Genomic DNA, 24,880 nt, shown 5'->3' with positions numbered 1-24,880 from the left:
GGGGATTTTACATACAAGGGGCCTTGTGGACCTTATCTGTACCGGGGCTACTATGGGGGGCCATTATAGATACTGGGGGCACTGCTGGGGCAGGGATGCCCAAAAAAATTAAACCAATGAAATTCATCCGTTTTTAACGTTTGCGTGAATCCTTAGGCTTTTGTAGTACCAGCTCCATCTTTGGATGCTGAGGGTTATGCTCCCCTCTGCTGACCCCGCGGAGCGGACCCTCGTGTTTATACAGCCGGCAGCTCACACAGGTTTTTCCCTTTACATTTTATTGTAGAAATTTCTGGTATAAAAGATTTTCATTCCCTTTACTTCATCTCGGTGGCCGGCACGGGCTGGTGCTTCTGCTTCTTTAACTTCTTCCTGTAATGATAGAAGAGGTCAGGGCCCTCCAGTCACCCCAAACACCGGGCGTACGGTGGGCACTGTCAGCAGGAGGGGGCGCACCCCAGGCGGGGGAGCAGATCAGGACATAGGAAAGCAAGGACTGAGGAGGCAGGGTTGACACCTTTCCCAACAAAAAATACCGGCCAGGTTTACACAGGTTAAAAGGGGGTGTGATTTGGGGTGTGACTTAACACTGCCTGGTATTTGATTTATATATATATGGGGTGGGGTGTGGGTGAGTGGCTTATTACGCTTTGGCCAAAATGTACACCAATGCCTCATCCAGCATGGAGGCAGGGCAGAGCGCTGGATGCAGAGTGCTATTGCATCTGTGTCTTTTTCTTTGTATATATATATACACTGCTCAAAAAAATAAAGGGAACACAAAATAACACATCCTAGATCTGAATTAATTAAATATTCTTCTGAAATACTTTGTTCTTTACATAGTTGAATGTGCTGACAACAAAATCACACAAAAATAAAAAAATGGAAATCAAATTTTTTAACCCATGGAGGTCTGGATTTGGAGTCACCCTCAAAATTTAAGTGGAAAAACACACTACAAGCTGATCCAACTTTGATGTAATGTCCTTAAAACAAGTCAGAATGAGGCTCAGTAGTGTGTGTGGCCTCCACGTGCCTGTATGACCGCCCTACAACGCCTGTGCATGCTCCTGATGAGGTGGCAGACGGTCTCCTGAGGGATCTCCTCCCAGACCTGGACTAAAGCATCTGCCAACTCCTGGACAGTCTGTGGTGCAACGTGACGTTGGTGGATAGAGCGAGACATGATGTCCCAGATGTGCTCAATTGGATTCAGGTCTGGGGAACGGGCGGGCCAGTCCATAGCATCAATGCCTTCGTCTTGCAGGAACTGCTGACACACTCCAGCCACATGAGGTCTAGCATTGTCTTTCATTAGGAGGAACCAAGGGCCAACCGCACCAGCATATGGTCTCACAAGGGGTCTGAGGATCTCATCTCGGTACCTAATGGCAGTCAGGCTACCTCTGGCGAGCACATGGAGGGCTGTGCGGCCCTCCAAAGAAATGCCACCCCACACCATTACTGACCCAATGCCAAACCGGTCATGCTGGAGGATGTTGCAGGCAGCAGAACGTTCTCCACGGCGTCTCCAGACTCTGTCACGTCTGTCACATGTGCTCAGTGTGAAGCTGCTTTCATCTGTGAAGAGCACAGGGCGCCAGTGGAGAATTTGCCAATCTTGGTGTTCTCTGGCAAATGCCAAACGTCCTGCACGGTGTTGGGCTGTAAGCACAACCCCCACCTGTGGACGTCGGGCCCTCATATCACCCTCATGGAGTCTGTTTCTGACCGTTTGAGCAGACACATGCACATTTGTGGCCTGCTGGAGGTCATTTTGCAGGGCTCTGGCAGTGCTCCTCCTGTTCCTCCTTGCACAAAGGCGGAGGTAGCGGTCCTGCTGCTGGGTTGTTGCCCTCCTACGGCCTCCTCCACGTCCCCTGATGTACTGGCCTGTCTCCTGGTAGCGCCTCCATGCTCTGGACACTACGCTGACAGACATAGCAAACCTTCTTGCCACAGCTCGCATTGATGTGCCATCCTGGATAAGCTGCACTACCTGAGCCACTTGTGTGGGTTGTAGACTCCGTCTCATGCTACCACTAGAGTGAAAGCACCGCCAGCATTCAAAAGTGACCAAAACATCAGCCAGGAAGCATAGGAACTGAGAAGTGGTCAGGTCACCACCTGCAGAACCACTCCTTTATTGGGGGTGTCTTGCTAATTGCCTATAATTTCCACCTGTTGTCTATCCCATTTGCACAACAGCATGTGAGATTGATTGTCACTCATTGTTGCTTCCTAAGTGGACAGTTTGATTTCACAGAAGTGTGATTGACTTGGAGTTACATCGTGTTGTTTAAGTGTTCCCTTTATTATTTTGAGCAGTGTATATATATATATATTTTTTTTTTTTTTTAAAACAAGCTTTTGACTGTTGGGGACACCATGTGTTTCTGCTCAGTTTCAAACTCAGCACCATCTACATTAGGCAAAAGCCTTAACCACGCAGCTATAGAGCTCAGTGATAATCAGTAAGAGATATATTCTGGCTGTAACCTCAGTAGGAGTTTCCCCTGTATGATGTATTCATTTATAGCAGAGGTATCATTTTAGCTTCTTTTTTAGTAATTGCAGATTTTTTTTGTGCCATAATTTTTTTTTGCAGTTATCAGCCTCATTAGATTCATCAAGACAAACCTACTGCTATTGTGCCAGGACCGGGGATACAGCTGCAGGAGAATCCGCATGTGCCCCCTGCCTCTTCCCTCCTCTGGCAGTGCCCCTGTGTCGCCCCTGCCTCTTCCCTCCTCTGGCAGTGCCCCTGTGTGGCCCCTGCCTCTTCCCTTCTGTGGCAGTGCCCCTGTGTGGCCCCTGCCTCTTCCCTCCGCTGGCAGTGCCCCTGTGTGGCCCCTGCCTCTTCCCTCCTCTGGCAGTGCCCCCTGCCTCTTCCCTCCTCTGGCAGTGCCCCTGTGTCGCCCCTGCCTCTTCCCTTCTGTGGCAGTGCCCCCTGCCTCTTCCCTCCTCTGGCAGTGCCCCTGTGTCGCCCCTGCCTCTTCCCTTCTGTGGCAGTGCCCCCTGCCTCTTCCCTCCTCTGGCAGTGCCCCTTTGTCGCCCCTGCCCCTTCCCTCCTCTGGCAGTGCCCCCTGCCTCTTCCCTCCTCTGGCAGTGCCCCTGTGTCGCCCCTGCCTCTTCCCTCCTCTGGCAGTGCCCCCTGCCTCTTCCCTCCTCTGGCAGTGCCCCTGTGTCGCCCCCTGCCTCTTCCCTCCTCTGGCAGTGCCCCTGTGTCGCCCCTGCCTCTTCCCTCCTCTGGCAGTGCCCCCTGCCTCTTCCCTTCTCTGGCAGTGCCCCTGTGTCGCCCCTGCCTCTTCCCTCCTCTGGCAGTGCCCCCTGCCTCTTCCCTCCTCTGGCAGTGCCCCTGTGTCACCCCCTGCCTCTTCCCTCCTCTGGCAGTGCCCCTGTGTCGCCCCTGCCTCTTCCCTCCTCTGGCAGTGCCCCCTGCCTCTTCCCTCCTCTGGCAGTGCCCCTGTGTCGCCCCCTGCCTCTTCCCTCCTCTGGCAGTGCCCCTGTGTCGCCCCCTGCCTCTTCCCTCCTCTAGCAGTGCCCCCTGCCTCTTCCCTTCTCTGGCAGTGCCCCTGTGTCGCCCTGCCTCTTCCCTCCTCTGGCAATGCCCCCTGCCTCTTCCCTCCTCTGGCAGTGCCCCTGTGTCGCCCCTGCCTCTTCCCTTCTGTGGCAGTGCCCCTGCCTCTTCCCTCCTCTGGCAGTGCCCCTGTGTTGCCCCTGCCTCTTCCCTTCTGTGGCAGTGCCCCCTGCCTCTTCCCTCCTCTGGCAGTGCCCCTGTGTGGCCCCTGCCTCTTCCCTCCTCTGGCAATGCCCCCTGCCTCTTCCCTCCTCTGGCAGTGCCCCTGTGTCTCCCCTGCCTCTTCCCTTCTGTGGCAGTGCCCCTGCCTCTTCCCTCCTCTGGCAGTGCCCCTGTGTTGCCCCTGCCTCTTCCCTTCTGTGGCAGTGCCCCCTGCCTCTTCCCTCCTCTGGCAGTGCCCCTGTGTGGCCCCTGCCTCTTCTTCCTATGGCAGCTGTAGGTTCAGTGCTGACAATAGTTAATTTCTGGGACCAGTGATCTGGAGGCAGAAGATCAGAACTCACCTCTGGACCAAGTACAGTCCAAGTGTGACGAGAAAAGCGATGCCAAAAATTACTCCAAAGATGACACCGATAATGAGACCTGTGGAGACAGACCACACTCAGGTGAGTGAAGAAATAATCCTCATCAGTGCCTGCAGTATGTATAGGTCATGCTCCTGGCTCAGGAGATGATGGGAGTACCTGCATCTGATCCTGAATCCGCGGGCTCTGAGTCCTGAGCTGCATCAAGGGCGCCAGACTTCCCTGGAAACCAGAACGGAAGATACAGATATAAGTGAAAATTACCCCACACTCATCTCACCCACCTCTGACCTCACACCACACTCATCTCACCCACCTCTGACCTCACCCTACACTCATCTCACCCACCTCTGACCTCACCCTACACTCATCTCACCCACCTCTGACCTCACCCTACACTCATCTCACCCACCTCTGACCTCACACCACACTCATCTCACCCACCTCTGACCTCACACCACACTCATCTCACCCACCTCTGACCTCACCCTACACTCATCTCACCCACCTCTGACCTCACCCTACACTCATCTCACCCACCTCTGACCTCACACCACACTCATCTCGCCCACCTATGACCTCACCACACTCATCTCGACTTTGACACACTCATTTTGCCCACCTGTGACCTCACCCCCCACTCATCTGGCCCACCCGTGACCTCACCCCACACTCATCTCGCCCACCTCTGACCTCATCTCGCACTCATCTCGCCCACCTCTGACCTCACCCCAGACTCATCTCACCCACCTCTGACCTCACCCCAGACTCATCTCACCCACCTCTGACCTCACCGCACACTAATATTGCCCACCTCTGACTTCACCCACCGTTATATTGCCCACCTATAACCTCACCCCACACTCATCTCGACTTTGACCTTACCCCACACTCATCTCGCCTACTTCTGACCTCACCCAAAACTCATCTCACCCAACACTCATCTCACCCACCTCTGACCTCATCTCACACTCATCTCGCCCACCTCTGACCTCACCCCACACTCATCTCGCCCACCTCTGACCTCACCCCACACTCATCTCGCCCACCTCTGACCTCACCCCACACTCATCTCGCCTACTTCTGACCTCACCCCACACTCATCTCACCCACCTCTGACCTCACCCCACACTCATTTTGCCCACCTCTGACCTCACCCCACACTCATCTCGCCTACTTCTGACCTCACCCAAAACTCATCTCACCCAACACTCATCTCACCCACCTCTGACCTCATCTCACACTCATCTCGCCCACCTCTGACCTCATCTCACACTCATCTCGCCCACCTCTGACCTCACCCCACACTCATCTCGCCCACCTCTGACCTCACCCCACACTCATCTCGCCTACTTCTGACCTCACCCAACACTCATCTCACCCACCTCTGACCTCATCCCGCCTACCTCTGACCTCACCCCAGACTTATCTCGCCCACCTCTGACCTCACCCCACACTCATCTTGCCCACCTCTGACCTCACCTAACACTCATCTCACCCACCTCTGACCTCAACCAACTCATCTCACCCACCTCTGACATCACCCCACACTCATCTCGCCCACCTCTGACCTCACCCCACACTCATCTCGCCTACTTCTGACCTCACCCCACACTCATCTCGCCCACCTCTGACCTCACATCACACTCATCTCGCCCACCTCTGACCTCACAACACACTCATCTCACCTACTTCTGACCTCACCCAACACTCATCTCGCCCACCTCTGACCTCACCTCACACTCATCTCGCCCACCTCTGACCTCACCCCACACTAATCTTGCCTAATTCTGACTTCACCCAACACTCATCACTCCACATTCATTTAATCTTGCAGTCATTTCTTGGCAGTGATCTCACTCCACACTCTTCTTACCATTCTAACTTCACCGCACCCACAATCCCTCGACATGTGACCTCTAAATTATGTTTCACCATTATTAGAATCCCCAGTGATGAGCCTCCACCCTTGATAAAGTCCCAGTAATGATCATATTTTACATTGATGACCCCTTCACCCCTTTATAGGCCCCAGTAATAACCACATTCTACATAAATGACCACTTCCTCCACTTTAGGCCCCAGTGATGACCTCACTGTACACTGATTACCTCTCCATAAAGCCCCAGTGATGACCTCATTCCACATTGATGCTCCTTCACCCTTCCATAAATCCCCAGTGATGACCTTATTCTACATTAATGACCACTCCCTCCACTTTAGGCTTTAGTAATGACCTCATTTCACATTGATGACCCTCCATATACCTCCATTGATTAACCAATTCTACACTATTCACCGCATCCCCGCTTTTAGGTTCCAATGATGACATCATTGTACATTGATAAGTGCCCTCCATGGGATTTGATTAGTGATGATTGACTTTGATATTGTAACATCTTTAACTACAAATTATCCCTTAATAATTTTAGTCATGTGATTGTTGGCCCCAGGCTCATCCATGTCTCTTAGGCCACTTTCACAAAAAGCTGCAGTGACACCATCAAAACTGGACATGGACCCAAAGCAGGACAATATGAGTCCAAAACCGTCATAAACAGAGTACAAACCGTCATAAACAGAGTACAATACAACTACTACTCAATGAGGCGGCAGGCAACCTCTAGAGACCCCCCCAACCAGCAGAGACAACAGGATGAGCTCACCATCTTTCTTTTTCACCACGCACAGGTTGGTACATTCATTCCTGTCCTCAAATCTGTTCCCATTGCCCTGACAACCTCCATAGAAGAAGGAGTCACAGACATTCCGCTCCTTGTCATAATACCACATGAAGATCAAGGCTAGACATGGACCCTGGTCCTGGGAGAGGCTACACACGGCAGCTACAGAAAAGAAGAACATAGAAGAGGCAAAAGGTTAGTGATGCTACAGTTACCACTAATACCTGAATATATCCAGCAGATATCAATTCTGGACCAAGAAGAAACCACATCGGTGCAGAGTGTGTATGGTGTCATAACTGATGGTGGAAATAATCCAAAATTGTCCCTCAGCGCTTACAGATATAGACCCCACCACCCCACCCGGCTCCACCAATAAAAGACATCTGTAGATATTATCTCATGGCTCCACTATTACCAGACATCTGTTGATATTGACTTCTTGCTCCACCATTGCCAGACATCTGTAGATATTGGATCCTGGCTCCACCATCACTAGACATCTGTAGATATTATTCCTGGCTCCAACATTACCAGATATCTGTGGATGTTGCCTCTTGGCTCCACCATTACCAATCTTCTGTAGATATTGACTTCTGGCTCCATCATTACCAGACATCTGTAGATGTTGGATCCTGGCTCCACCGTTACCAGACATCTGTTGAGATTGACTTCTGGCTCCACCATTAACAGACATCTGTAGTCATCCTTAAATAAAATGCCACTGATCCAGTATAGGTATCTGCTGCATATGGAATGAAGTAGAGTTTGGTGCAGAAGCTTCCCTTCCTGGATGAGTATAATGGAGGGTGCATGAGTGACCCCCTGCTGGCTCCGTAATAATAGTGGTGGTACCATGAATACGAAACTCCAGAAAACACAACTGTGGCCACAAGCTTAGAGGAACCTTGATATCATTCCATTGTCCATCCATATCCAATATGGCGGTATCACTGATGGTGCCAGGCTCCAGCATCTGTTTCCATATAGGGTAAGTTGATTGGATATATCTGGTTATGAGGCGCTCATGTTGTTAATATATTCTACTGCCGAAATCCACTAGTTAGATACAAGAGTGTCTGTATTCTTAGCTGTGTAATTTATCCACTTCTGATATCTGGTAGTCCACTTTGTATGAGTATTTATATATATATAAGTTAATGTTCCCTGATGGGAGTTTGGTGACTCCTGATGACGCTGATATTCTGTCCGTAACTTATCTTTTCATTATGCACATCCCTCCATTGATGATATATTTGCAGAGATTTTGTACTTACTGTTGGTGGGTAGTGGTATGCCGACTGTGGCGTCCCACGTGGCTGTTACTCTCGTTTACCGCTTACTTCCACCTCCTTCAATTGCTGGCGAGCAGTCCCGCTATTTGGATCGGGATGTTTGACGTGATAGTGCAGCTCGGTGTTGGGGTCCCACGTGGTGCCCGGATCGCACTCAGGCTGTACAGAGACTATCAGGGTTCTTATGATCGTAGAATGAAATGTCGGTGGAGCGATCCACTATGATTTTATTTTCCTTTAATATCTACCACGGCTTCACAACGGGTTTCGTTCTTTATAAGATCTCCTGGTTCCACCAAACTCCCATTGGGAAACATTGACTTATATATACAGTATAAATACTCATACAAAGTGGACTACCAGATATCAGAAGTATACACAGCTAAGAATACAGACCCTCTTCTATCTAACTAGTGGATTTCGGCAGTAGAATATATTAACAACATGAGCGCCTCATAACCAGATTTATCCAATCAACTTACCCTATATGGAAACAGATGCTGGAGCCTGGCACCATCAGTGATACCGCCATATTGGATATGGATGGACAATGGAATGATATCAAGGTTTGTCTTTCTGTATAGATATGTTCTAATATGCATTAGGACACTATATTTTCTTATATTAATTTTTATCATTTCTTGGGATATTTTATTCTGTTTTATGGTAGTTCTGTTTAAGGGTATATCTAATAAATAACTTGAGTGAGGCCGGACTAGGACTTTAGTGAGGGGAGGCCAACATGATGGGTTTTGGGGCGAAGGGCCGGCCAGCAAAGGGTTAAGGAGCAGTTAGAAGTGGTGGGTCAGCGGGGGTGGGATTTAGGTTTTATAAGGGGGCGAGGTAAGGGATCGGGTGCCATTTTAATTTGATCGAGAGCAGGAACTGCAGGCTTACCGGAGCGCTTTAAGATGTCCCAGGCAGTGGAGGAGATTTTGCGGCAACTGCGGGCGGCAGCGGAGGCCCGCGGTCCGGGTTGGCTACAGGAGCAGGTAGCAGGCCTGTTGCATGGGGAGGCGACGGGTACTGTGAGCCCGCAGCCATGCACAAGACGCCCGCCGGCGCGGTTGAGCCCAGAAGAGACCCCAAGGGTTCGGCACCGGGTCACGAGAACCTGCGTGGACCCTCCACAAATTGCAGACAGCAGGCAGGTATCTTCAAGGTCCTCCCGGCGTGGGAGAAATCAGCTGTTTGGCGGGACCCAGTTCAGGGTGGGGGGGGCAGTCCCCCCCGCCCTCAGCGGTAAGCAGTGCGGGTACAGGACCAGGAACTGCGGGCTCCCCCCTCTCAGGGGTGGCTGGGAGGCCCGCTCGGCATAGGAGAGGCAGCAGCAGCAGGGGAATGGAGGCTCTGCACAGTGAGGCCGGGAGTGTGCACAGGCCTCTCCTGCTTGATGGACAGCTTAGTGTTGGTCCCGCCCATGTGGAGGAAGAAGAGGGAATCCTGGGTATGCGCGGAGCGCATCCAGCATGGCGGAGGCTGGGAGGCAGTTCGCCAACGGTGTGACGGCGCCAGGAAGAAATGTACCTGAGGTGTCCAGTGATGAAAGACAGGAACCAGGACCATCGGCTGCGGGGTTCACAGCTCCCGGGCAGCCAGGTGAGACAGCATTGGGGTCACTTCTTTCGCTAGTTAACTGCCCAGGGACAGGCGGGTTTGGGGGGGTGGCAAAAGGAACTAATTGAGGGTTTGGGGCAATTATTGTGTGGCTTGGCGGGTTTGGGTTCCGGGGTAGGGGTGTCAGGAGCAGCTCCGCTACAGGCTTGGGGTGTAGGAACAGGGGTCAGTGGAGCGGCAGGGTGTTTGGCTTCTAGGGCTGGGGGTTCAGTATCGGTACAGACTCGGGCAGGCGGGGAGGATGACAGGCCCAGGGTGGACGATGCGGAGAGAGGAGAAGTGTACGTGTGCTTTGAAGGCCCATTAGGTGCGCATTTGAAGCAGAAGGTATGAGGGCTGATTTGGCAAGGGGAGTACAGTTGTGTTCAAAATAATAGCAGTGTGTTTAAAAAAGTGAATAAAGCTCAAAATCCTTCTAATAACCTTCCTGCACCCCATCTTTCCCTTACCGCCCTGTAGCAGGTACATCGGTCCCTGGTATGTTGTGCACCACTTTATGGGTGAAAACTCACCTCCAGGGGGGTACAGGGAGCCATATATTGTGGAGCAGTTGCTCAGGCATTCCTTCTCACTATTGAAGACGTTGATGCCATTTTTAGAGTCTTTCTGTAGGATCCTTATACAGGAGCCCTGAGACTTGTCATATGTCCACCTCACTTCTGTCCCACTGGGGTGGCCCAACGCCACAACTTCACAATGGCGCTCTGAAAGGATAGAAAAAAAGATTACTTGGAGCAGAGGATGACACAGAGAGGAGGGGACACAGAGAGGAGGGGACACGGAGAGGAGGGGACACGGAGAGGAGGGGACACGGAGAGGAGGTGACACACAGAGAGGAGGGGACACGGAGTGGAGGGGACACATAGAGAGGAGGGGACACACAGAGAGGAGGGGACACGGAGAGGAGGGGACACGGAGAGGAGGGGACACGGAGAGGAGGGGACACACAGAGAGGAGGGGACACGGAGTGGAGGGGACACGGAGAGGAGGGGACACGGAGAGGAGGGGACACACGGAGAGGAGGGGACACACAGAGAGGAGGGGACACACAGAGAGGAGGGGACACGGAGAGGAGGGGACACACAGAGAGGAGGGGACACACAGAGAGGAGGGGACACACAGAGAGGAGGGGACACACAGAGAGGAGGGGACGCATAGAGGAGGGGACACACAGAGAGGAGGGGACACACACAGAGGAGGGGACACGGAGAGGAGGGGACACGGAGAGGAGGGGACACGGAGAGGAGGTGACACACAGAGAGGAGGGGACACGGAGTGGAGGGGACACATAGAGAGGAGGGGACACACAGAGAGGAGGGGACACGGAGTGGAGGGGACACGGAGAGGAGGGGACACACAGAGAGGAGGGGACACGGAGTGGAGGGGACACGGAGAGGAGGGGACACGGAGAGGAGGGGACACACGGAGAGGAGGGGACACACAGAGAGGAGGGGACACACAGAGAGGAGGGGACACGGAGAGGAGGGGACACGGAGAGGAGGGGACACGGAGAGGAGGGGACACACAGAGAGGAGGGGACACACAGAGAGGAGGGGACACACAGAGAGGAGGGGACACAGAGAGGAGGGGACACACAGAGAGGAGGGGACACACAGAGAGGAGGGGACACACAGAGAAGGGGACACACAGAGAGAAGGGGACACACAGAGAGGGGGACACACAGAGAGGGGGACACACAGAGAGGAGGGGACACACAGAGGGGAGGGGACACACAGGGGAGGGGACACACAGAGAGGAGGGGACACGGAGAGGAGGGGACACGGAGAGGAGGGGACACACGGAGAGGAGGGGACACACAGAGAGGAGGGGACACGGAGAGGAGGGGACACACAGAGAGGAGAGGACACACAGAGAGGAGAGGACACAGAGAGGAGGGGACACACAGAGAGGAGGGGACACACAGAGAGGAGGGGACGCATAGAGGAGGGGACACACAGAGAGGAGGGGACACACAGAGAGGAGGGGACACACAGAGAGGAGGGGACACACAGAGAGGAGGGGACACACAGAGAAGGGGACACACAGAGAGGAGGGGACACACAGAGAGGGGGACACACAGAGAGGAGGGGACACACAGAGGGGAGGGGACACACAGAGGGGAGGGGACACACAGAGAGGAGGGGACACGGAGAGGAGGGGACACGGAGAGAGGAGGGGACACGGAGAGGAGAGGACACACAGAGGACGGGACACACAGAGGACGGACATACAGAAGAGGGGACACAGAGAGGAGAGAACACACAGAGAGGAGGGGACACACAGAGAGGAGGGGACACACGGAGAGGAGGGGACACACGGAGAGGAGGGGACACGGAGAGGAGGGGACACACGGAGAGGAGGGGACACGGAGAGGAGGGGACACGGAGAGAGGAGAGGACACAGAGAGAGGAGGGGACACACAGAGAGGAGGGGACACACAGAGAGGAGGGGACACACAGAGAGGAGGGGACACACAGAGAGGAGGGGACGCATAGAGGAGGGGACACAGAGGAGAGGACACAGAGAGGAGGGGACACACAGAGAGGAGGGGACACACAGAGAAGGGGACACACAGAGAGGAGGGGACACGGAGAGGAGGGGACACGGAGAGAGGAGAGGACACACAGAGAGGAGGGGACACACAGAGAGGAGGGGACACAAAGAGAGGAGGGGACACACAGAGAGGAGGGGACACACAGAGGAGGGGACACACAGAGGAGGGGACACACAGAGAGGAGGGGACACACAGAGAGGAGGGGACACACAGAGAGGAGGGGACACAGAGAGGAGGGGACACAGAGAGGACGGGACACAGAGAGGACGGGACACACAGAGAGGAGGGGACACACAGAGAGGAGGGGACACAGAGAGGAGGGGACACAGAGAGGAGGGGACACAGAGGAGAGGACACAGAGAGGAGGTGACACACAGAAAGGAGGGGACACACAGAGAGGAGGGGACACAAAGAGAGGAGGGGACACACAGAGGAGGGGACACACAGAGGAGGGGACACAGAGGAGGGGACACAGAGAGGAGGGGACACAGAGAGGAGGGGACACAGAGAAGGGGGGACACACAGAGGAGAGGACACAGAGAGGAGGGGCCGCAGAGAGGAAGGGCCGCAGAGAGGAGGGGCCGCAGAGAGGAGGGGCCGCAGAGAGGAGGGGCCGCAGAGAGGAGGGGCCGCAGAGAGGAGAGGACACACAGAGGAGAGGACACACAGAGGAGAGGACACACAGAGGAGGGGACACAGAGAGGACACAGAGGAGGTGACAGCAGGTCACAGAAAGGAGGTCACATACAGAAGATGACAGGAGAGGACACAGAAGAGGTCACATACAGAAGATGACAGGAGAGGACACAGAGGAGGTGACATAGAGCAGGTCATACAGAGGAGTCACAGAGAAGAGGTGACACAGAGGAGGCTCCAACATCCTTTATAAAAGAAGATTATTATTATTATTTATTATTAAAGTGCCATTCCTTGCCCGGCGCTGTACATGTGATAAGCGGTGCACATACATAATACAGACAAGTGCACTAATCATAAACAAGACGAGTTACTGGTACAGAAGGAGAGAGGGCCCTGCCCGCGAGGGTTTACAATCTACATGGTATAGGAGAAGGACTCAGTAGGAGAGGGTGAAGCAGGTCATGGCGGTATAGAGGCAGCAGGGTCACTGGTTGGAGGCTTGTCTGAAGAGGTGGGTTTCAGGTTTCTTTTGAAGGATTCCACTGTCGGTGAGAGTCTGATGTGTTGGGGCAGCGAGTTCCAGGGTATGGGGGATGTACGGGAGAAATCCTTTATCGCACTGAAGGATAAGATTCCAGGATGGACACTAGTGACAAGATGTGACATGAAGGACCAGCCGATGATGAAGTGGGGCTTGTGGTGGCCTAAGGTTCTCCTGTCCTGTCATTTACTAAAATGTTTGTGACTGTTTATAGTTTACAAAATGCTGTTGTAGACAGTCCTATTTGTTTAGTCACATTTCCTGCAAAAATTCACCCTTTTTTGGAGGCTTTTGTGCTTTGTTCCCGTATTAATTGAGAAGTTTTCTAACTTTTGCAGCTTTTTTCTGACCTGTTTATGTAGGTGTGACATTTTTTTGTGCCTGCCAGGCTATACATGGAACAGACAGGATCAGAAGCAGTGGAGCACTGCCAGGCTATACATGGAACAGTCAGGATCAGAAGCAGTGGAGCACTGCCAGGCTATACATGGAACAGTCAGGATCAGAAGCAGTGGAGCACTGCCAGGCTATACATGGAACAGTCAGGATCAGAAGCAGTGGAGCACTGCCAGGCTATACATGGAACAGTCAGGATCAGAAGCAGTGGAGCACTGCCAGGCTATACATGGAACAGACAGGATCAGAAGCAGTGGAGCACTGCCAGGCTATACATGGAACAGTCAGGATCAGAAGCAGTGGAGCACTGCCAGGCTATACATGGAACAGTCAGGATCAGAAGCAGTGGAGCACTGCCAGGCTATACATGGAACAGTCAGGATCAGAAGCAGTGGAGCACTGCCAGGCTGTACATGGAGCAGACAGGACTAGAAGCAGTGGAGCACTGACAGGTTATACATGGCACAGACAGGATCAGAAGCAGTGGAGCACTGCCAGACTATACAGGGAACAGACAGGATCAGAAGCAGTTACACTGCCAGGCTGTACATGGAGCAGACAGGACTAGAAGCAGTGGAGCACTGCCAGGCTATACATGGAACAGACAGGATCAGAAGCAGTGGAGCACTGCCAGGCTATACATGGAACAGTCAGGATCAGAAGCAGTGGAGCACTGCCAGGCTATACATGGAACAGTCAGGATCAGAAGCAGTGGAGCACTGCCAGGTTATACATGGAACAGTCAGGATCAGAAGCAGTGGAGCACTGCCAGGCTATACATGGAGCAGACAGGGTCAGAAGTAGTGGAGCACTGCCAGGCTATACATGGAACAGTCAGGATCAGAAGCAGTGGAGCACTGCCAGGCTATACATGGAACAGACAGGATCAGAAGCAGTGGAGCACTGCCAGGCTATACATGGAACAGACAGGATCAGAAGCAGTGGAGCACTGCCAGGCTATACATGGAACAGACGGGATCAGAAGCAGTGGAGCACTGCCAGGCTATACATGAAGCAGACAGGATCAGAAGCAGTTACACTGCCAGGCTGTACATGGAGCAGACAGGACTAGAAGCAGTGGAGCACTGACAGGTTATACATGGCACAGACAGGATCAGAAGCAGTGGAGCACTGCCAGACTATACAGGGAACAGACAGGATCAGAAGCAGTTACACTGCCAGGCTGTACATGGAGCAGACAGGACTAGAAGCAGTGGAGCACTGCCAGGTTATACATGGAACAGACAGGATCAGAAGCAGTGGAGCACTGCCAGGCTATACATGGAACAGACAGGATCAGAAGCAGTGGAGCACTGCCAGACTATACAGGGAACAGACAGTATCAGAAGCAGTTACACTGCCAGGCTATACATGGAGCAGACAGGGTCAGAAGTAGTGGAGCACTGCCAGGCTATACATAGAACAGACAGGATCAGAAGCAGTGGAGCACTGACAGGTTATACATGGAACAGACAGAATCAGAAGCAGTGGAGCACTGCCAGGCTAGACATGGAACAGACCGGATCAGAAGCAGTGGAGCACTGCCAGGCTATGCATGGCACAGACAGGATCAGAAGCAGTGGAGCACTGCCAGGCTAGACATGGCACAGACAGGATCAGAAGCAGTGGAGCACTGCCAGGCTATGCATGGCACAGACAGGATCAGAAGCAGTTACACTGCCAGGCTATACATGGAACAGACGGGATCAGAAGCAGTTACACTGCCAGGCTGTACATGGAGCAGACAGGATCAGAAGCAGTGGAGCACTGCCAGGTTATACATGGAACAGTCAGGACCAGAAGCAGTGGAGCACTGCCAGGCTATACATGGCACAGACAGGATCAGAAGCAGTGGAGCACTGCCAGGCTATACATGGAACAGACAGGATCAGAAGCAGTGGAGCACTGCCAGGCTATACATGGAACAGACGGGATCAGAAGCAGTGGAGCACTGCCAGGCTATACATGAAGCAGACAGGATCAGAAGCAGTTACACTGCCAGGCTGTACATGGAGCAGACAGGACTAGAAGCAGTGGAGCACTGACAGGTTATACATGGCACAGACAGGATCAGAAGCAGTGGAGCACTGCCAGACTATACAGGGAACAGACAGGATCAGAAGCAGTTACACTGCCAGGCTGTACATGGAGCAGACAGGACTAGAAGCAGTGGAGCACTGCCAGGCTATACATGGAACAGACAGGATCAGAAGCAGTGGAGCACTGCCAGGCTATACATGGAACAGTCAGGATCAGAAGCAGTGGAGCACTGCCAGGCTATACATGGAACAGTCAGGATCAGAAGCAGTGGAGCACTGCCAGGTTATACATGGAACAGTCAGGATCAGAAGCAGTGGAGCACTGCCAGGCTATACATGGAGCAGACAGGGTCAGAAGTAGTGGAGCACTGCCAGGCTATACATAGAACAGACAGGATCAGAAGCAGTGGAGCACTGACAGGTTATACATGGAACAGACAGAATCAGAAGCAGTGGAGCACTGCCAGACTATACAGGGAACAGACAGGATCAGAAGCAGTTACACTGCCAGGCTGTACATGGAGCAGACAGGACTAGAAGCAGTGGAGCACTGCCAGGCTATACATGGAACAGACAGGATCAGAAGCAGTGGAGCACTGCCAGGCTATACATGGAACAGACAGGATCAGAAGCAGTGGAGCACTGCCAGACTATACAGGGAACAGACAGGATCAGAAGCAGTTACACTGCCAGGCTGTACATGGAGCAGACAGGACTAGAAGCAGTGGAGCACTGACAGGTTATACATGGCACAGACAGGATCAGAAGCAGTGGAGCACTGCCAGGCTATACATGGAACAGACAGGATCAGAAGCAGTGGAGCACTGCCAGGCTATACATGGAACAGACAGGATCAGAAGCAGTGGAGCACTGCCAGACTATACAGGGAACAGACAGGATCAGAAGCAGTTACACTGCCAGGCTATACATGGAGCAGACAGGATCAGAAGCAGTTACACTGCCAGGCTATACATGGAACAGACAGGATCAGAAGCAGTTACACTGCCAGGTTATACATGGAGCAGACAGGATCAGAAGCAGTTACACTGCCAGGCTATACATGAAGCAGACAGGATCAGAAGCAGTTACACTGCCAGGCTGTACATGGAGCAGACAGGATCAGAAGCAGTGGAGCACTGCCAGGCTATACATGGAACAGACAGGATCAGAAGCAGTGGAGCACTGCCAGGTTATACATGGAGCAGACAGGATCAGAAGCAGTTACACTGCCAGGCTATACATGTAACAGACAGTATCAGAAGCAGTGGAGCACTGCCAGGCTATACATGGAACAGACAGGATCAGAAGCAGTGGAGCACTGCCAGGCTATACATGAAGCAGACAGGATCAGAAGCAGTTACACTGCCAGGCTGTACATGGAACAGACAGGATCAGAAGCAGTTGAGCACTGCCAGGCTATACATGGAACAGACAGGATCAGAAGCAGTGAAGCACTGCCAGGCTAGACATGGAACAGACAGGATCAGAAGCAGTGGAGCACTGCCAGGCTATACATAGAACAGACAGGATCAGAAGCAGTGGAGCACTGCCAGGCTATACATGGAACAGACAGGATCAGAAGCAGCGGAGCACTGCCAGGCTATACATGGAACAGACAGGATCAGAAGCAGTGGAGCACTGCCAGGCTAGACATGGAACAGACAGGATCAGAAGCAGTGGAGCACTGCCAGGCTAGACATGGAACAGACAGGATCAGAAGCAGTGGAGCACTGCCAGGCTACACATGGAACAGACAGGATCAGAAGCAGTGGAGCACTGCCAGGCTATAAATGGCACAGACAGGATCAGAAGCAGTGGAGCACTGCCAGGCTATACATGGAGCAGACAGGGTCAGAAGTAGTGGAGCACTGCCAGGCTATACATGGAACAGACAGGATCAGAAGCAGTGGAGCACTGCCAGGCTATACATAGAACAGACAGGATCAGAAGCAGTGGAGCACTGCCAGGTTATACATGGAACAGACAGGATCAGAAGCAGTGGAGCACTGCCAGGCTATACATGGAACAGACAGGATCAGAAGCAGCGGAGCACTGCCAGGCTATACATAGAACAGACAGGATCAGAAGCAGTGGAGCACTGCCAGGCTAGACATGGAGCAGACAGGATCAGAAGCAGTTACACTGCCAGGCTATACATGGAACAGACAGGATCAGAAGCAGTGGAGCACTGCCAGGCTAGACATGGAACAGACAGGATCAGAAGCAGTGGAGCACTGACAGGTTATACATGGCACAGACAGGATCAGAAGCAGTTACACTGCCAGGCTAGACATGGAACAGACAGGATCAGAAGCAGTTACACTGCCAGGCTATACATGGAACAGACAGGATCAGAAGCAGTTGAGCACTGCCAGGCTATACATGGAACAGTCAGGATCAGAAGCAGTGGAGCACTGCCAGGCTATACATGGAACAGACAGGATCAGATGCAGTGGAGCACTGCCAGGCTAGACATGGAACAGACAGGATCAGAAGCAGTTACACTGCCAGGCTATACATGGAACAGACAGGATCAGAAGCAGTGGAGCACTGCCAGGCTGTACATGGAACAGACAGGATCAGAAGCAGTGGAGCACTGCCAGGCTATACATGGAACAGACAGGATCAGATGCAGTGGAGCACTGCCAGGCTATACATGGGACAGACAGGATAAGAAGCAGTGGAGCACTGCCAGGTTATACATGGAACAGACAGGACCAGATGCACTGGAGCACTGCCAGGCTATACATGGAACAGACAGGATCAGAAGCAGTTGAGCACTGCCAGGCTATACATGGGACAGACAGGATCAGAAGCAGTGGAGCACTGCCAGGCTAGACATGGCACAGACAGGATCAGAAGCAGTGGAGCACTGCCAGGTTATACATGGAACAGACAGGATCAGAAGCAGTTACACTGCCAGGCTATACATGGAACAGACAGGATCAGAAGCAGTGGAGCACTGCCAGGCTATACATGGAACAGACAGGATCAGAAGCAGTTGAGCACTGCCAGGCTATACATGGAACAGACAGGATCAGAAGCAGTGGAGCACTGACAGGCTATACATGGCACAGACAGGACCAGAAGCAGTGGAGCACTGCCAGGCTATACATGGAACAGATAGGATCAGAAGCAGTTACGCTGCCAGGCTTTACATGGAACAGACAGGATCAGAAGCAGTGGAGCACTGCCAGGCTATACATGGAACAGACAGGATCAGAAGCAGTGGAGCACTGCCAGGCTATACATAGAACAGACAGGATCAGAAGCTGTGGAGCACTGCCAGGCTATACATGGAACAGACAGGATCAGAAGCAGTGGAGCACTGCCAGGCTATACATGGAACAGACAGGATCAGAAGCAGTGGAGCACTGCCAGGTTATACATGGAACAGACAGGATCAGAAGCAGTGGAGCACTGCCAGGCTATACATGAAACAATCAGAAGCAGTGGAGCACTGCCAGGCTATACATGGAACAGACAGGATCAGAAGCAGTGGAGCACTGCCAGGCTATACATGGAACAGTCAGGACCAGAAGCAGTGGAGCACTGCCAGGCTGAACATGGAACAGTCAGGATCAGAAGCAGTGGAGCACTGCCAGGCTAGACATGGAACAGACAGGATCAGAAGCAGTGGAGCACTGCCAGGCTATACATGGAACAGTCAGGACCAGAAGCAGTGGAGCACTGCCAGGCTAAACATGGAACAGTCAGGATCAGAAGCAGTGGAGCACTGCCAGGCTAGACATGGCACAGACAGGATCAGAAGCAGTGGAGCACTGCCAGGCTAGACATGGAACAGTCAGGATCAGAAGCAGTGGAGCACTGCCAGGCTAGACATGGAACAGTCAGGACCAGAAGCAGTGGAGCACTGCCAGGCTAAACATGGAACAGTCAGGATCAGAAGCAGTGGAGCACTGCCAGGCTAGACATGGCACAGACAGGATCAGAAGCAGCGGAGCACTGCCAGGCTAGACATGGAACAGTCAGGATCAGAAGCAGTGGAGCACTGCCAGGCTAGACATGGAACAGTCAGGACCAGAAGCAGTGGAGCACTGCCAGGCTAGACATGAAACAGTCAGGATCAGAAGCAGTGGAGCACTGCCAGGCTAAACATGGAACAGTCAGGATCAGAAACAGTGGAGCACTGCCAGGCTATACATGGAACAGTCAGGATCAGAAGCAGTGGAGCACTGCCAGGCTAGACATGGAACAGACAGGATCAGAAGCAGTGGAGCACTGCCAGGCTATACATGGAACAGTCAGGATCAGAAGCAGTGGAGCACTGCCAGGCTATACATGGAACAGTCAGGACCAGAAGCAGTGGAGCACTGCCAGGCTAAACATGGAACAGTCAGGATCAGAAGCAGTGGAGCACTGCCAGGGTAGACATGGAACAGACAGGATCAGAAGCAGTGGAGCACTGCCAGGCTAAACATGGAACAGTCAGGATCAGAAGCAGTGGAGCACTGCCAGGCTATACATGGGACAGACAGGATCAGAAGCAGTGGAGCACTGCCAGGCTATACATGGAACAGTCAGGATCAGAAGCAGTGGAGCACTGCCAGGCTATACATGGAACAGTCAGGACCAGAAGCAGTGGAGCACTGCCAGGCTAAACATGGAACAGTCAGGATCAGAAGCAGTGGAGCACTGCCAGGCTAGACATGGAACAGACAGGATCAGAAGCAGTGGAGCACTGCCAGGCTAGACATGGAACAGACCGGATCAGAAGCAGTGGAGCACTGCCAGGCTATGCATGGCACAGACAGGATCAGAAGCAGTGGAGCACTGCCAGGCTAGACATGGCACAGACAGGATCAGAAGCAGTGGAGCACTGCCAGGCTATGCATGGCACAGACAGGATCAGAAGCAGTGGAGCACTGCCAGGCTATACATGGAACAGTCAGGATCAGAAGCAGTGGAGCACTGCCAGGCTAGACATGGAACAGTCAGGATCAGAAGCAGTGGAGCACTGCCAGGCTAGACATGGAACAGTCAGGATCAGAAGCAGTGGAGCACTGCCAGGCTAGACATGGCACAGACAGGATCAGAAGCAGTGGAGCACTGCCAGGCTAGACATGGAACAGTCAGGATCAGAAGCAGTGGAGCACTGCCAGGCTAGACATGGCACAGACAGGATCAGAAGCAGTGGAGCACTGCCAGGCTAGACATGGAACAGTCAGGATCAGAAGCAGTGGAGCACTGCCAGGCTAGACATGGAACAGTCAGGATCAGAAGCAGTGGAGCACTGCCAGGCTAGACATGGCACAGACAGGATCAGAAGCAGTGGAGCACTGCCAGGCTAGACATGGAACAGTCAGGATCAGAAGCAGTGGAGCACTGCCAGGCTAGACATGGAACAGTCAGGACCAGAAGCAGTGGAGCACTGCCAGGCTAGACATGAAACAGTCAGGATCAGAAGCAGTGGAGCACTGCCAGGCTAAACATGGAACAGTCAGGATCAGAAACAGTGGAGCACTGCCAGGCTATACATGGAACAGTCAGGATCAGAAGCAGTGGAGCACTGCCAGGCTAGACATGGAACAGACAGGATCAGAAGCAGTGGAGCACTGCCAGGCTATACATGGAACAGTCAGGATCAGAAGCAGTGGAGCACTGCCAGGCTATACATGGAACAGTCAGGACCATAAGCAGTGGAGCACTGCCAGGCTAAACATGGAACAGTCAGGATCAGAAGCAGTGGAGCACTGCCAGGGTAGACATGGAACAGACAGGATCAGAAGCAGTGGAGCACTGCCAGGCTAAACATGGAACAGTCAGGATCAGAAGCAGTGGAGCACTGCCAGGCTATACATGGGACAGACAGGATCAGAAGCAGTGGAGCACTGCCAGGCTATACATGGAACAGTCAGGATCAGAAGCAGTGGAGCACTGCCAGGCTTTACATGGAACAGTCAGGACCAGAAGCAGTGGAGCACTGCCAGGCTAAACATGGAACAGTCAGGATCAGAAGCAGTGGAGCACTGCCAGGCTAGACATGGAACAGACAGGATCAGAAGCAGTGGAGCACTGCCAGGCTAGACATGGAACAGACCGGATCAGAAGCAGTGGAGCACTGCCAGGCTATGCATGGCACAGACAGGATCAGAAGCAGTGGAGCACTGCCAGGCTAGACATGGCACAGACAGGATCAGAAGCAGTGGAGCACTGCCAGGCTATGCATGGCACAGACAGGATCAGAAGCAGTGGAGCACTGCCAGGCTATACATGGAACAGTCAGGATCAGAAGCAGTGGAGCACTGCCAGGCTAGACATGGAACAGACAGGATCAGAAGCAGTGGAGCACTGCCAGGCTAGACATGGAACAGTCAGGATCAGAAGCAGTGGAGCACTGCCAGGCTAGACATAGAACAGTCAGGATCAGAAGCAGTGGAGCACTGCCAAGCTATACATATAACCCGCAGGATACAGACATAGAACAGGTACAGAAGATCAGACAAGGCATGGACAAGGAAATAACATCAATTCTATACCAGGCAACACCACACAGAAGGGCAGATGGCAAAACCCCCTGGGTCAGCAGCAAGGGGTTACACCCAGCAAGGCTGACCTCAAGCCCCTCAGTTCACAGATAGATATAGCTGCAATAAAGAGGGCACCTGATAAGCCACACCCAGGAACAGACCAGGGAATGTTAACCCCACCAGAACCAGGAGAAACCAGAAGTATAAAACATACAATCGCAAGTGTCAGTTCACACCAGTCACAGAATGCTGCAGCCAGCATACACAGGATGTCTGTAGCCAGTACGAGTTTACAGGCAGCCAGCTTTCATAACAACAAGGAGTGACAGAACCGCACCGTGCATCCATACTCAGACCCTATTTACACTCAAGGCCGCAGCCAGCATGCATCACAGAACCAGCATACATGGACACCCACAGCCAGTACACAAAGCGCATGCAGCCAGCCTGCACAGCACCGGTGACAGGAACCACAGAGATATGGATGTGGGGAGGCACACACAAGCAACAGTTCACACTGAACACCGTAGCCAGCACGCAGCCCCAAGCAACCAGCCTGCACAGGGGTCAGCCTGCAGCCAGTACGTGAGAGGGAATGCAGCCAGCCTACCAGGCCACAACTGTCACAGTGAACTCAAGTCTATGTGGTCACTATGCCCAATGCCTAGTGTCTGTTGGAGTGGTGTGAAGCTTGTTGTCTCTGGACTTTGGAGAAGATGTACACAAGGTCTAAGGGTACTATGCTCAATACCTAATGTCTGCTGGAGTGGTGTAAAGCTCATTGGGGAAGATGCACACAAGCCTAAGCTTTCTATTTGTGTAATTCGGTCCGAAGTTTAGGAAAACTTCTATTCGCAATTAATCAGAATTTCCTCATTCCTTCATGGTAACGAATCAGTTTTCCTAAAATGGCGGCTGCACATGTTACAAAGTGCAAGTAAGAAGCTTGGGAACACTTGATCACCCATAATGATGTACATCCAGCCAATCAGCAGATAGTGAGCCCCTGTGATGTCACATCCCTTTTAAAGCCTCATACCGCCTGGTCTCCTTCATTTCGCTGAGCTTAGGGAGAGTCATGGCAAGCACTAGGGACAGTGTTTCAGGAAGGTATTAGTAGAAGAATATTGGAGAGGGAGATTGCAGGGAGACTATAGGGAGAGTGCAGAGAGATCGTATGGAGAGTGCAGGGAGACTTATTCTGCATCAGTTTTATTTATTTATTCCAATAAAATGGATGTCATTATTATTTAAGTGCCAGTGTGCCAACCAATACCAACCAGTCTATACCCCTTAGGGTTGGCAGATCTTAAAGTGGCTCTGTCACTCGGATCAACCCTATTAAACCAGATATAATGCGCAGTAGGGCTCATCATGCTGATTAAAATTGTTCCTTTCTTTTGTCTGTATGCTAAACAGCTGCAGAGATATCAGAATTGTATTCATGCAAATGATAAGTTAGAGCACCAGGAGGCAGGGCTGAACCCTTGGAGCACTGCTTTGTAACACCCCTTGTGCTCTACATACTCCCCCCTCCCCTTTATTGACAGGGCTAGACATGCTTAGGACAGAGCTGTGTCCTAGAGCTGTGTGCTAGCATCTACCTATCATATCACTATGTACTATAGCTTCACCAAACTAAGATCTGCTCAGAAAGCTCATCTACATATCACTGCTTTATTCACAGACACAATATATGATTATACAGACACCAGTAATATGTGATATCTTATAAGTATAGGAAAGACATGCTGAGGGCAGAGCTGTGTCCTAGCATCTACCTATCATATACACTATGTACTGTAGCTTCACCACACTGAGATCTGCTCAGAAAGCTAATCTACATATCACTGCTTTATTCACAGACACAATAGATGATTATACAGATGCCAGTAATATGTGTTATCTTATAAGTATAGGAAAGACATGCTGAGGGCAGAGCTGTGTCCTATCATCTACATATCATATCACTATGTACTATAGCTTCACCACACTGACATCTGCTCAGAAAGCTCATCTACATATCACTGCTTTATTCACAGACACAATGTATGATTATACAGACACCAGTAATATGTGATATATTATAAGTATAGGAAAGACATGCTGAGGGCAGAGCTGTGTCCTAGCATCTACATATCATATACACTATGTACTGTAGCTTCACCACACTGAGATCTGCTCAGAAAGCTCATCTACATAACACTGCTTTATTCACAGACACAATATATGATCATACAGACACCAGTAATATGTGTTATCTTATAAGTATTGGAAAGACATGCTGAGGGCAGAGCTGTGTCCTTGCTATCTTCAACACCATTTTGGGTCGTCCCCCTGACCACCCTATCCTCAGGGACCGAGCACATATGGCATTACAGCAAAAGTTGCCGGGTGCAACACCACGGGACATTATATGCTATGTTAATGACTTTAGTCTAAAAGTAGATATCATGGCGAAAGCCCGCTCCCTACATCATGTGGATTTCCAGGGGACTAAGGTATTTCTGTTCCAAG

The 24,880-nt window shown here is 52.1% G+C and overlaps 1 protein-coding gene across 1 annotated transcript in view; it reads right to left on the bottom strand.

Moving 5' to 3' along the window:
* Positions 1–252: 252 nt before the first annotated feature.
* LOC120991288 (protein AMBP-like) overlaps positions 253–24,880 on the bottom strand; it is a 31,668-nt gene continuing 7,040 nt past the window's right edge. The window contains exons 2-6 of the mRNA XM_040420131.1: positions 10,216–10,407; positions 6,774–6,953; positions 4,267–4,329; positions 4,087–4,165; positions 253–372 (exon numbers count right to left, since the gene is read on the bottom strand). Coding sequence (XP_040276065.1) covers positions 318–372; positions 4,087–4,165; positions 4,267–4,329; positions 6,774–6,953; positions 10,216–10,407 — 569 coding nt within the window. The 3' untranslated portion in view covers positions 253–317. The remainder of the gene's footprint in view (positions 373–4,086; positions 4,166–4,266; positions 4,330–6,773; positions 6,954–10,215; positions 10,408–24,880) is intronic.

This window comes from Bufo bufo, chromosome 2, assembly GCF_905171765.1.
Source record: "Bufo bufo chromosome 2, aBufBuf1.1, whole genome shotgun sequence".
Classification (NCBI taxonomy): domain Eukaryota; kingdom Metazoa; phylum Chordata; class Amphibia; order Anura; family Bufonidae; genus Bufo; species Bufo bufo.
Note: the sequence above shows the minus strand (reverse complement) of the source record. Positions and strands in the feature narration are given on the sequence as shown.